At 35.5% G+C, this 13633-nt stretch overlaps 1 protein-coding gene across 16 annotated transcripts in view; it reads left to right on the top strand.

Annotated features, from left to right (window-relative positions):
* The window catches only part of mink1 (misshapen-like kinase 1), a 79632-nt gene that overhangs the window by 36245 nt on the left and 29754 nt on the right, over positions 1–13633 (top strand). For 9 of the 16 annotated variants that reach the window (XR_015489838.1, XM_087250938.1, XM_087250937.1 and 6 more), the window contains exons 11-13: positions 1987–2197; positions 9210–9320; positions 10107–10193. Coding sequence is in view for 15 of the 16 variants with exons in the window: in XM_087250938.1 (XP_087107064.1) it covers positions 1987–2197; positions 9210–9320; positions 10107–10193 (409 nt within the window). In the remaining variant the exon portion in view is untranslated. 16 annotated transcript variants of the gene reach the window in all.

Here is a 13633-nt window from a genome sequence, read left to right as displayed (position 1 = left end):
TGCGTGGTTTTCGCTTTTGTTCTCTCCCCTGCCCATTAGCAGGAATGGGAGCGGCGGGTAAAAAACGGATCGGGTCGGGCAGCGGGACAATGAATGCTTAACATGAGCAGGAGCGGTCGGGTTTGGACTAAAACCTGGCGGGTGCGGGCGGGAGTGGGATTCAAAATTTAGTCCCGTGCAGATCTCCACATCAAATTCTCCAAAATTGCCTGCCAAGCTTACAATTACTTTCATATTAGGAATCACCAATAAAAAAAAAAATCAACTGACTATTTATTTTCATTTCTAAATGTTCAAATCACATAAAATTTGCAGAAACTCACATCTGATCCAAGCCTCTCCCCAGGAGAATAGTCAGTTTATAGCGGTCGATGATTGGCTCCTGTACTAGGAGGTGATGCTTCATTCGCCATATTTTTTTTAATTATTATTATTATCATTATTAAACATTTATTTAAAGATTTGCAACAACAGAACAGTGGTATAGGTGTCTTATGTCGTCATACACAATAATACAGCCGTCTATTATACAATCGTCCATTGGCTTGTAAGTCAAGTCTTTTGCGAAGGGTAAAATGAACAAAAAATAAATAAGTCGTAAGTCAGTTTTTCTAAGGGTAAGAAAATGGCAATCTGACTTATCCACATACTGACCGAAAAAAAGAGGAAGACAACAACAAAAGAATATGTTTTCTTGCTAGATACGTAAAGGTGTGAACACAGATTCTAGTCCATGACTAAGATGTAGAGCAGTTTTACAGTTCAGGAGATAAATTGCTAGAGATAGGGCCAAAGGTTGACCAATTATCTTCTGAACTAATTTGTGGATTTCTTTCCAGTATGTCTTAATCATGTCACAGTCCCAGAATATATGCATCACAGTTTCATTCACCATATTGACCGCTACACTTTTCCCCATTCAAAACTATACGAGTGACATGTCTTGTGCATTCTATAGTCTTTGATAGGAATTGCCTTGGCAAAAGTTGATAACTGAACTGACTAATCAGTTAAAATACTTGATAACCAATAACCAGCTTAAGGCTTGACTTCAACAGATAATTGACAAAATACTTGAAGTAAAGGATAGTGTCACGGATTATTGACTTGAGACTTGACTTAAGCTAGCAAATAACTAACTGGAGAGGTTTTACTTGAAGATAACTAAACTACATAAAGAACTAATAACTAATAGGTTTTATCTAAACATGTACTGTAGCTATTTTGATTATCAAATAATAATTGACTTGATTTATAATAGTCAGTAGTTCATTTAATTGATAAAAATAAATCCTTTAAATCCTCTAGTTGATAATTAATAACCAGCTTGAGGCTTGACTTAAACAAGTAGATCGTTCTATAGACTTTAGATCATTGTTTATAGACTATAGAAGTAATTGATGATGTTACTTAGGACAGACTTGACTTGAAGTAGCATATTACTTGAAACTTAAAATCATGGGTAATTTTACGTGTAACAAAACTGATCTAAGGCTTGAATTAAATGATGAAAATTCTACTTTTGTGTAGAGTTTGTGACGACTTATTAGGGGTTAGATTTACTTTGGACTTGTCTGTACATGTCTGACTGAGTCAACACCAAATAAACCATTTGCTTGTTGGAGACGAGACGTCCTTGTCAAAACATGACACGTGTTATTTTAAAACAATCATTAGTTTAGCAATTATACTTTGTGCTTTGGGGCAGCAATTACACCCTTCACCCTTAATGGATATGTTTAGGGTAGTGTTTTATGCGCATAGATGTTTCCAATAATGTGCACAGAAGATTCCATTAAAACATAATCATATTACTCCACATGGATCAATCCTTTTTACCAGCTGCACACGAGTACATGTCCTCGATGTAACTGTGAGAATTGGATGTGCAGTCGTCTTTGCAAACCACAGAACTTCATGTCTTCACTGCCCAAACTGTGTTTATGTCAGCTGACTGTACCTCTGTTTGTTTATGTCTGTCTGAAGCTCTATTTTGAATGTTCCTGGTGAGTCGACGTTGCGGAGGGATTTCCTGCGGCTGCAGCAAGAAAATAAAGAGCGTTCAGAGGCCTTAAAGAGACAGCAGGCGCAGCTCGCCGCTCAGCGCAGAGACCCTGAGGAGCATAAACGCCAGCTGCTGCACGACCGGCAGAAGCGCATAGAGGAGCAGAAAGAGCAGAGGCGACGCTTAGAGGAGGTACTCCAACTTACACTGATTTCTCAAAGAAAATGAGTATCCAATCATAACATATATAAACCTACTTATAATAATAAAAAATAATTCCTTACATTTATATAGCGCTTTTCTGGGCACTCAAAGTGCTTTACACAATAAGGGGGAATCTCCTCATCCACCACCATACCTGCCAAACATGTATAACATGATGGATGGATGGATGGATGGATGGATGGATAGATGGAAGGAAGGAAGGAAACCTGCTTAGTTTAGTTGTTTATTTTTGCGATTGTTCACCCAAAATGATGCCAATCATAAAATATCTCTGAATAAAGCTACTTGCCAAAAAAAAATTTTTTTTATTTATGAATTGTTTTGTTTGAGTGTTAAACCAAAATAATGTCAGGTAAAATATTTCTTCGTAAAACTACTTGCCAAATCAGACTGTTTGACCAGTAAATTGCTGGCTTGAGATATAACTTTAATTATTAGGTAACTGATTTAAGACTTCGGCTAGTAAACAAGCATTAAAAGTCTAATTTTTTTTTGTAATTGTTTCCCAAAAAAATGGCAATCCAAAAATAACCAAAGTATTTGTTCCATGTATATTCATCTATTTATCTCTCTGAATGGTGCTTCATATGACCTCCTTTCTTGGAGATATCATATGACTTCAGAAGACAAGCCCTATGAACCAATTACATAATACCTTTATGATTCTTTTTGCAACCTTCCTGAAAATGAACAGCTTTAGGAGGTTTCTTTGCATTACATGTATACAAACGTGAGCAGTACACTCTCTTTGTTCTGCAGAACAAAAAGAAGGTGATACTGGTTTATGTTATGACTATGTTATGTTAAGTATGGCTGGGCGGTATAATGTATATATTGTTACTGTGCAACTGTAATAGATTTTTTTTATTCCATGTATACCATGACATGTGACTGGGTGTGATTAATTCACATCCAGTATGCCTGAGACAGGGAAGTTCTGATCAGAGTGCTCATTGTAAGATTAGGCCATCAATCTGAGGTGAACTTTTACCTGTGATTTAAAATAACTGCTTTGGATTACGGACTAAAATGTAACAACAGAATAACTCGGTGTACAATAAATTAAATGGTATCTTATGTAGCGCTACAGACTCTGGTAGCCTCCCACAAGCCCTAATGCCCACTTTTAGGATGGCTGATTCATAGGGTTTGCTACAAACCTTACATTAGGAAAATGAAAATAAATAAATAACATGTAAAATACAACAATAGCATCAAGTTACTTCATAAAATGCTTAGTGTACTTTAATAAGTTGCTCTGAATATAAGAAAAAATATTGACTTATTTACTGTGGCATCACAGTAAATAATTGGCCATTGTGTTCACCATTTTTCACCACTGTTCATCGAGTGCCAACACAGATATACGGACACTGAAGCATTTCAGTCACATCAATCCGCTTGTCTCTTTTTGAGCTGATATACGAGCGATCCGCTGATGGATTAACTGATCTACGCAGCTTTGAAATACTCTAATGTTGTGAACAATGGCCAATCAACAGGGTTTAAAGAGCCATGAAACCCTCTTGTTTCAGCAGGGTGTTTTCACACCTCTACTTTGGAAAAAGTCAGGAAAGTGGGCATGTCCATCTCTGTTTAGGGGGGAGTGTCGGAGGAGGGAAAAAGAGAAGGTCTGTAAAAAATTTGCATAATAATGGGAGTGTCGGTTTGGGCACGCGCTGATTTTCACAGAGGCAAAACAAACAAAAATGCAGAGGAGAAAGACTGTGTTTACATGGACATCAGTTATCAAATTATTTGCCGAATTATTACTTTGTCAACTTTAACTGCAGTTTGGCTATTTCATTCAGGAATTTCATTCATGGCCCTCGTGACAAACAAGATATTTGATTCGAGGAACTGCTGGAAGCAATTATTTTTCATGCAATGTTTGTTACTGCACGGCGAATGAAATAAAAAAAAACCTCAGCTTTTCTCTGTAACTTAGATGCACTCAGTAGGTAGTGTCAGAATGCTGTGTGTGTTAGTCCTGTCAAAAAATGCGGTAAAAAATCCTACACCACGGTAAGTTTGATTGTGTGGCTTACATGTTTACACTCGGAGAGCAGCATTTACAGCAGATTTTTCAGTCCAAATTGTAGTGATATTAACGTACTGTAAGCTTTATTAACTTAGAAATCATTTGACAAAGGTCCATCTTTAAACACGGAAAGAGTACTGCTGACGATACGAACTAACTTTGCCTATGAATAAACAAACAAAGACCAATGATCGCTTACTTACCAAATCTGTGTGTGAGACAGGACAATTAACACCAACTGGAGCTGCGTTTTTATTAAAAGGAGACTAGAGGTAAATCCAGATTACACTATTGCAGATAAGAAAAGCTCTCGGGTAAACAATGTTCCTTAGACACGTATTTCTGTCGAGAGTAGCTTGCACTGTAATCCACACGTGAGTCCAGCTGGGCTCTCATAAAGGGAAAATGAAAACTAAACCTTCACTGCAGCAAATTATAAAAGCAGCACTGATGACCTGTATCTCCAAACTATTCTTGTTCACCCACTTGCAACACAACATGGCGTCTATCTACCGTCTGAACACTGTAACAGGTAAAAACAGTCTTCGAAGCTATCATGCATATTAATCAAGTTGCACCGCATACACAATAGAGCGTGCTGATTGGTTTGAACCAAGTCTTACTCATGAATGAATGCAGCACACTCAGAGATGTCATGAGGTACTTCCAGGTACAGACGTCCAGTATAAATGCTGGAATACACGCTAAGATCTCATGGCTGTGACGCAGCTTCAAAAATTTGTTTCAAACCGGAAGTACAGATTTGCTCGAAATAACAACCAATTTTCACTTTTTAGTGAGATATATGTGTCCTAATAGTGTTGTTAGCAGTGTGGGACACACATACGATTGTCAACAGCCCAAAAAAATGTGTTTTGGTGTTTTGTGACCCTTTAACAACATGCTCAACAGCACTCCGATGTTAGCGGGATATCAACATTTTTTAAATTTCAGCATCGATTGGTACCAAATTCGATATTTTTACCAACCCCAAAGCTAATACTTACTGAGAAATAAAAATCTCAAACCTTACTCAAACACTTTGTACATAAACACACAAACAGAAAAGGAAAAACCAAAAAGTCTTGGAAAAATACATTATTGTTCATCCCTACTATATTTAACAAGGTCCAAATAAAAGACCTTTTCATTTCTGAAATATTCAGGGTCTTTAATTTAAGGGTCTCTATTTATCTGAATTTTTTGTTGATTTTTCTGGAATAACTACCAGCATAAACAACTCTGTCGTGAAATATATTGTTACCGTGATATAAACTTGGTCATAACTCTTACTCCTAATGACAAGTAACAATATAAGAACAAGATTGTTGTTGTTGAATGATCTTGTCGTTTTAGTATTTTAGAATCTTATCATCCTGGCTATTAAAGTTGGCCTGAACTTCATAGCACCCCACTGACAGAGCTTAAAGTTTGTATGAGAAGATCAATCGAGAACATGCCATGTTTTAAAAGGCATACATCACAGCGGAAAGTTTTACAGCAGTGTTTGTTGAAGTGCTCAACATTTTTCTCTTATCTGGAGCTGCTCTCTCTTCATTAGAGTGAACTCAGGGTGGTATCTGTGGAATGTCATGAGGTACGTGGAGGTGAATTTGAGAGAGGGAAACCAGCTGAACGACTGAGAAGCCTTTATACTAACGTCAAACTTTTAATTGAATTAGTGCAAGCGGTCATTGTCACTGCATGACTGTGGAAGGACACAGTGGTTGTCACATCACAGGGTATCGAGATGATCGCAGGCAACTTGAACATCACAAGGTGATGAAGAGGCTATAGCACAAAGGAGTGTGTGTATTTGATATGTACTGAGTATTGTTGCTCATTGTGTTCATGATTGCTAGGAGAGATTCTCAAAGTCAAGCTCCTTGCAGCTAAGCTAATTAAATCAAGACCATGTGGGATCAAGACATGTTTGCTGGAGGCTACTAAGCTGAATTGAAATACTGAAAAAAGCAAACATGGGTCATTCAGAGTCAGATCTCTTTGGTACATAGTTTAGATTTAAATTTTTTGTACTTGTATAAATATGACATATATAATATATAAATGCTGATAAAAACAAAAATAATTAATATCTTGGATTTGCTGAGTAATCCACTATTTTGTATTGAGGGCCAAAATTTAGGGGAAAATGTTTCACCTAAGATTTTAAGCCAAATTAGAGGCTTTTGAAAATGACTCTAGAAAAATAGTCTGGTTATAATAGTCAGAGGCTGGTTATGTCTATTAAAGGTCCCATTAAGTTAAAATAAAGGTTTTTAGATGTTAATATCAGTATTATTCATTTTTAGGATATCTAGCTAGTGTGCTCTAAAACAATGACAAATTTGCATTTAGAAGACATAAAACTTATATAAACATGTAACGCTTGTACTTTAGCACTTTCGCCCATCTGGATCAACGGTTTTATTCACGTCACCTCACACTATAGCTTCTAATCAAATCTTGACCAATGAAATGCTCACTAGTATCTGACATGCCCCGCCCCTTTCAAGACGCTTTTCATTTGCATTTCATTTGATGCGCTTGAGTTCAACCACTCTTACTGGCATAGCTGTGATAAAACAAAAGACTATTGGCTGGTTTTTTTTTTAATAAAAGGGGAGGAGCTACACTGTCCCACACTCTTTTTGTGTTAGGATTGAGATTGTCAAACATTGAATAAAAACGCATATTTCAAAGCACATCTCAGGACCTTTAAAAAAAAAATAAGCTTTGTTACATTAAATCAGTGTTTCTTCATGAGGGATACAGTTTTGTGATTAGAATATCATTGAATAAAGTCACAAGCTATGTTTCCATCGACCTATTTTATGCACATTTTGGAAAATAAATTGGTTGGTGGAAATGGCAAGATGCGTATACATTTTGAAAATGCGTATACATTTTGAAAATACACATAAAAACATATGCGCATAACTGAGTAGGATAAGATAGGATTTTCTTATTGTATAAGAAAAGATGTGCATAAACTACGATGGAAACACTTACCAAACAAATTCCAATATGCACACAAAAAAAGCCATGTGATTTTGTTATAAGAGATTGTGTGATTTTATAAAAATGTTTGTAAAACATCTGAAATGTTGCTCTGGTCATTCTAAAATGCCAAAATTAGTGTTATTATTAATTACCTCCAGAACAGTAAAAAGCGTTCATTGTATGTCGGTATTGTCTTCTGAGGCGCAAGTCATTTATTAAATGAGGAAAAGATTCATGCAGCTTCTCCTTTCAGCAAATTACGTTTTTACTTTGGATAATTGGCACTGGTTAATTAGGAAGTGACAAGTTTGTTCACTTTGACTTTGATTGGATGGAAACGCTGCTTTATTCACACGTCTTTTATGCGATATTCCAGTTTTGCCCATACATTTAATTCGCATCTTTGGAAAAAAAACATAGCTACTGTTCTGTTAATAAATTTAATAAAATAAAATAATAATAAATAATTAAATAATTTCGTTGGAAATAGTGGACATGGGGGGCCTGTCTTTATTTTTATTGCTCAGTGCATAAACTAGCCCAGGGGTTCTCAACCTTTTTCACTTCAGGGCCAACTTTTTTCTTAAATCAATTTTTGAAGACCCACCTATATATATATAATACATTTGTTGTGCCTTCTATTAATTTCTATTAACAGCATAGTATAAAAAATAGATAATCTTATTTAAATTTAATCATATATAAAACTAGACCAGCTTCTGCTTTAAACTGGACTGACTGAATATCTACTATTAAACATCTACTATTCAAAAATATTTAGACAAATGTAAAACACCGTTGAAACGCGTCAATCTGATGGCGGTTGAGTTTGCAGCTAGGTATAATTGGGAGATCAATTACGGGAACAGTGAACAGCTCCGCCAGAGAGTGTCTGAATGTTGAATGCAAGTTTATTTTACCTTCTATGGCAGAAACCCTATTGAGCCTTGCTAGATCCTCCTGTATTGGAGGTATGGGTGCACGTCAATTATAAAACACTTACAGGACAATAGTTTGGACAACTATGCGAATATATTAAATAGATCACACAGAAATACACAAAAAGAGACTTTTACTTTCACTTCATGCATACTTTTGTGAATGAACAGACTTGCGTGGACTAGATGAGATCATGAGGCTGTTTTTGTGCTAAGTTTGAAGTAATCAATCAGAGAACAGGAGAAAGTGCGCTACTTTGATCATTTTAATATAGCTATTAATAATTAAATAAAATTAACTCTCAATATTATACTATAATTTTTTAAGCTCTCGACCCTCCTGCAAGATCGCTGAGGTCCACCGGTTGAGAATCCCCGAACTAGCCCATTCATAAAGCTTGTTTAATTAATTTGGTACTTTAAAAAAAAAAATTTACAGTTGAAAAAAATTGGCAAACATGTGTGCTATTAGATTGAAAGACAAGAGAAGCCAATACAGTTGCACCTGCTCTCATCAAAAAAGTTGTTGAAAATGGACAAAAGAGACGTGTTTAAACACCAGGTGTAAACCAGATCATGTCTCCCCTGTCCGCTTGTGATCCTATTAACTGAAAAGCATCTTAATACCAGTTGTAATCCATGCCTTTGTCCTGCTGTCAGTGGACAGTTCAATTGAAGTGAATTATTATACTGTAAAATAAAGCAGCTTCTGTGAATAGGGATGCTAGCACCATCTAGCCACTATCCCTCTGAATGCAGCACCGCAGTGCACTGACTCACCAATCTCACTATTCTCTCTCTCTCTTTCTCTCGAGAATGGTGCCCAATGTCTTCGTCACTTACACTTTCAGTGTTTTTCCCCGGCTCCTCATTCTCTTCCCCTTTAATTTACCCTCTCAAAAGCACTGGCTGATTTTTAGCAACAGGAAGGCTCTCATTATTTCAGCCAAATATGTTAAAGTGACTCACTCTCTCAATCTCTCTCTCTCACACACAGCAACAGAGGAAGGAGAGAGAGATGGTGCGGCAACAACAGGATAAAGCTCCTCACCGGAGACTCGATGACATGAGACGAGAGGAGGACAGGAGGTTGGCAGAGAGAGAGCAGGTAACCAATCACAGCCACGCAACCGCAGACAGCTGACCAATCATAGCCACAGAACTGCAGGCAGCCATCCAATCACAACCAAGCGTGGGTGTTCCACTCAGCACAGCTTTGGCCCTGGAATGTCTGTGGAGTGGTTGCCATGGCAGCAGTGTGCATGTACGTGTGTGCGTGCGTGTGTGTGTGTGTGTGTGTGTGTGTGTGTGTGTGTGTGTGTGTGTGTGTGTGTGTGTGTGTGTGTGTGTGTGTGTGTGTGTGTGTGTGTGTGTGTGTGTGTGTGTGTGGGAGAAGCGTGTGCAGCCCTACATTCAATTCAATTCGAACTGACAGAAACACAAAAGACCAATCAGCATGAATTAGTGCACAATATGCCACAGGACACTCTCTTTAAAGCCAAGTCACATGTAAATGACACTTCTTTTAGTTTAAACGACTGTAGAGACACATGAATACGCAACACAGTGACTGAAACCACTTGTAAACACTCGCCATTTTAAGATCATCGAGGCGGTGTGATGTTACAACTCCACCAGAGCCAGTGAAGAGAAATCTGCTCTGTTAAGGTGTCTTCAGCCATTTTAAAAAGCCCATCAGAAACACTATGTTAAAATGTCTGCCTCCATCTTCAGAGGCTCTACAGACAGGTGCATCTGTCCGCTCTCCCAAATAGCTTTTTTTATTTCATCCTTTTGAGTCTATTCTGATCTGTCTCTTCCTCCTCCTTCACTGCTCCCTGTTTCTCTCTCTCTCTCTCTCTCTCTCTCTGTCTCCATCCCTCTCTCTCTGTAGGAGTTTATAAGACATAAGTTGGAGGAAGAGCAGCGGCAGTTAGAGATACTGCAGCAGCAATTACTGCAGGAGCAGGCATTGCTAATGGTAAACACTGCTTTCTTTCACTCCCCTCTGTTGCTTTGCTCTGGTCTGCTCGGTCCTTTGGTGTGTCTCATCATACAAGGCCATTAGACTCCGCTTGTAAGGATTGTCTTGAAATCTTCTGAAAAGGGGTCTTCATTTATTCTTTATTTTATATATATATAACGGTTGAAATGCCGGTTTCTGGTAAAAGTACAGGAATTAATAAATATACTATGAAAAATTTGGAAATATAAAGTGGAAGACCAATTAATTAAAAAATATATATTCAAAATAAAACATTTTTGAACACTAAATCATCTTTATATTGTAAAGTATGCCATAAAATATCTCACATTCTCATTTAACTTATTTTCTTGATGTTGTTTTTTCAGTACAACCAAAATCAAGTGTAGTAGTGCACCAGGATTATGTTTGTTTGTCTTTAAATGACTTTAACAGTCATTTAAAACTATATAAACACGGTCAACCGTTTGGTAGAGAAGGCAATTAAATGGTTAAGATAAAAAGATATGAGAGATAAAATATAAAAGGCTAAAATTGAAGCTTAAAGTCTTCCAAATGAGAAGTATTATGCAAATTACTATACAAGCATTTCAAGTCAAGTATGCAAGTTCAGTCATATGAAGCTCAAAATTGACTACAGATTGAAAGATTTTGGGAAAAATCTTCCCTCCAGCACTACATTTGTATACATTAATAAATTCTATACACTTTGGCTTTTGTTATTGACTTAAAATAGTAGATAACTGATTTGGGACTTTAACTAAACGAGTATTAAAATTAAATTTGCCAAGTAATCAGTATAAACCAATATATTTATATTACATTTATATTTTTACTGTATCTCTTATTTGTGATCGCTCTGAAATGTGCTTCATATGACCTTTTTTCTTGGAGCTATCATATGACTTCAGAAGACATTTTTGGATATAAGAAATAAACTTATGAGATCTAAACTATAGTATTATGTTAAATTTAGCCAAGGCTAAAATTAAAGCTTAAAGTCTTCCAAATGAGAACAAAATAAGTATTATTCAAATGTTCAAGCATTTTCACAAGTAAAAAAAAAAGGTTTATTCAAAAGAAGCTGAATATTGACTACAGATTGAAAGAAGCACCACATTTGTATACTTTGATAATTTGTATACAATTTGGCTTTGATTATTGACTTAAATTAAATTAACTTAAATTAATAGATAGTTAAATAACTTAAATTAGTAAATAACTGAATTGAGACTTCAACTAGTAAACAAGCATTAAAACTAAACTTGCAAAGTAATCAGTATAAAACAAAATCTCTTATTTGTGATTGCTCTGAAAGGTGCTTCATATGACCTCCTTTCTTGGAGCTATCATATGACTACAGAAAACAGTTAATTTTGGATTTAATAAATAAAGTTGTGAGATATAAAATATAGCATTATGTTAAATTTAGCCATGGTTAAAAATGAAGCTAAAAGTCTTCAAAATGAGAATATTATTGTATTATGTAAATGTTCAATCATTTTCAAATCAAGAATGGAATTTTAATCATATGAAGCTGAATATAGGGTATATGCCGAAGCATGCTAATAGGACTTTTAATTTGCCAGTTACCTGGGTTAATTGTTTCCGGTAAATTGTATGCCAATGCAAAATCGGTGCATTTAATGTCTGTTTTCTTTAAAAATAAGCGATCTCCACTGGCTGAGTGATATGCGATATAAAGTGGGTCTCAAATTGTACAAGAAGCACTGCAATAAATTACATTATCCCTGCCATGTCTTTATAATATGAGCATTTATTTTACCCCAGTATATTCAATGGAGCTTCTGCGCTAGCCTGCGATTCTGATGTGTGCGTGCGAGCAAGCGGCTTTTTGTCTAGTTTTACGCTTGAGCAACTAAATAATTGCCAAAGTCTGTTTAACTGATTGTATTTGAATTACATTACAACATCGATGCTGTTAAAGGAACCGTATAAAATGTAAAAAAAACTCACAATAACAGGTCACCAGAAGTTTATCAGTATGGGAAACACACTAGTTTGGCATATACCCCATTGACTACAGATTGAAAGATTTGGGGAAAAATCTTTGTTCCAGCACCACATTTGTATACAATTCAGTAGTAATATTGTGACATATTATTACAAATTAAAGTTGAACATTTTCAATGTTTGTTAAATAAATCAGATTTGTATTTAATAATGACAAATCTCATTTTTAGTTTGCCATTACTTCAGTCTTTAATCTGAAATTAGTTTGACATGCTGATTTTGTGTTAGTTTAATCGCTAATCAATGGTGGAAAGAGTACTGAAAAGTCATACAACTAAAAGCATTACTTGAATAAAAATGTAGTGCGAATAAAAATATCTGTTGTGAATATTATTCCAAGTATGAGTAAAAAGTAGATCTTTCAAAAGTACTCTAGAGTAGTAAGCATTACGCTGTAAAAAGCTGATGCATTTACATGTAATTTGTGGATGTGTGTAATTGTAACATTCTGTAGTGCATTTAGTTCTTGCTCAGCAGGCACACAACTTCATAAGATGTTAATATTAGATTGGATTTAAGTTGTGACGTCAGGTGGCCAAAATTCAAGGTGTAGTCAGCGTCTAAGGACAACGTTATTTTGATGCCCAATAACTATGTCAAATGACATTGATATTTGGTTGCTTTTAGGTTGGACGTTTTCTAATTCCTGTAGACAAGGAAAGTAAAGTAGTGACTGCAGGTTGAAGGAAAGAAGTGGAATAAAAGTACCAATACTGTACTAAAATATACTCAAGGGAAAGTAAAAGTACACATTTTTAAAATTACTTAGTAAATTACAATTTCTAAGAAAAAAAAACTACTCAATTACAAACATTTGAGTATTTGTAGTTTGTAACTTTAAACCACTGATGTTAATAAAACTGTGAAAGGATAACATTCATATGAATTACAGAGGTTATGTAACATGTATTTTCTGTCACTCTTGACCAGTGCATTCTTGATATTTTATATTTATTTATTAGGATAAACCCCTTGAGATGTACCATCTCTATTTCAAGGGGGTCCCACAATTAATCACAATCACAAAATATTAACACTAGAATACAAAAACAAAACAGAACTTACACAATATCCAAACAACATAACATATCATAAAAAAGGGGGGGGTAGTATACATACATATTTTATTCACTAAAAGTACATTGCTGACCCAAACATTAGATTTTTTTTACAACAGCAACTTACAATATAAAGATAAATTAAGACCCCTATTCTAAAGCAGGAGAATCATTGCTAAAGTGAGACTCATCAAACTTGACTTCTTTACAATCCTCTGCGTATGTGTTTTTGTGTTTTATTCAGTATAAAGTGGGTGATTTTTATCATTTAAAATGTGTGGATTTGTTTATTTGTTAATTTGGGATAAAATCAAAATGCAATATGACATAATTATACACAATAAT

Source organism: Danio rerio, chromosome 5 (genome assembly GCF_052040795.2).
Source record: "Danio rerio strain M-AB ecotype USA chromosome 5, GRCz13ab, whole genome shotgun sequence".
NCBI classification, from domain to species: Eukaryota; Metazoa; Chordata; class Actinopteri; order Cypriniformes; family Danionidae; genus Danio; species Danio rerio.
The sequence above is the reverse complement of the archived record's forward strand: the minus strand, read 5'-3'. Positions and strand labels throughout refer to the sequence as shown.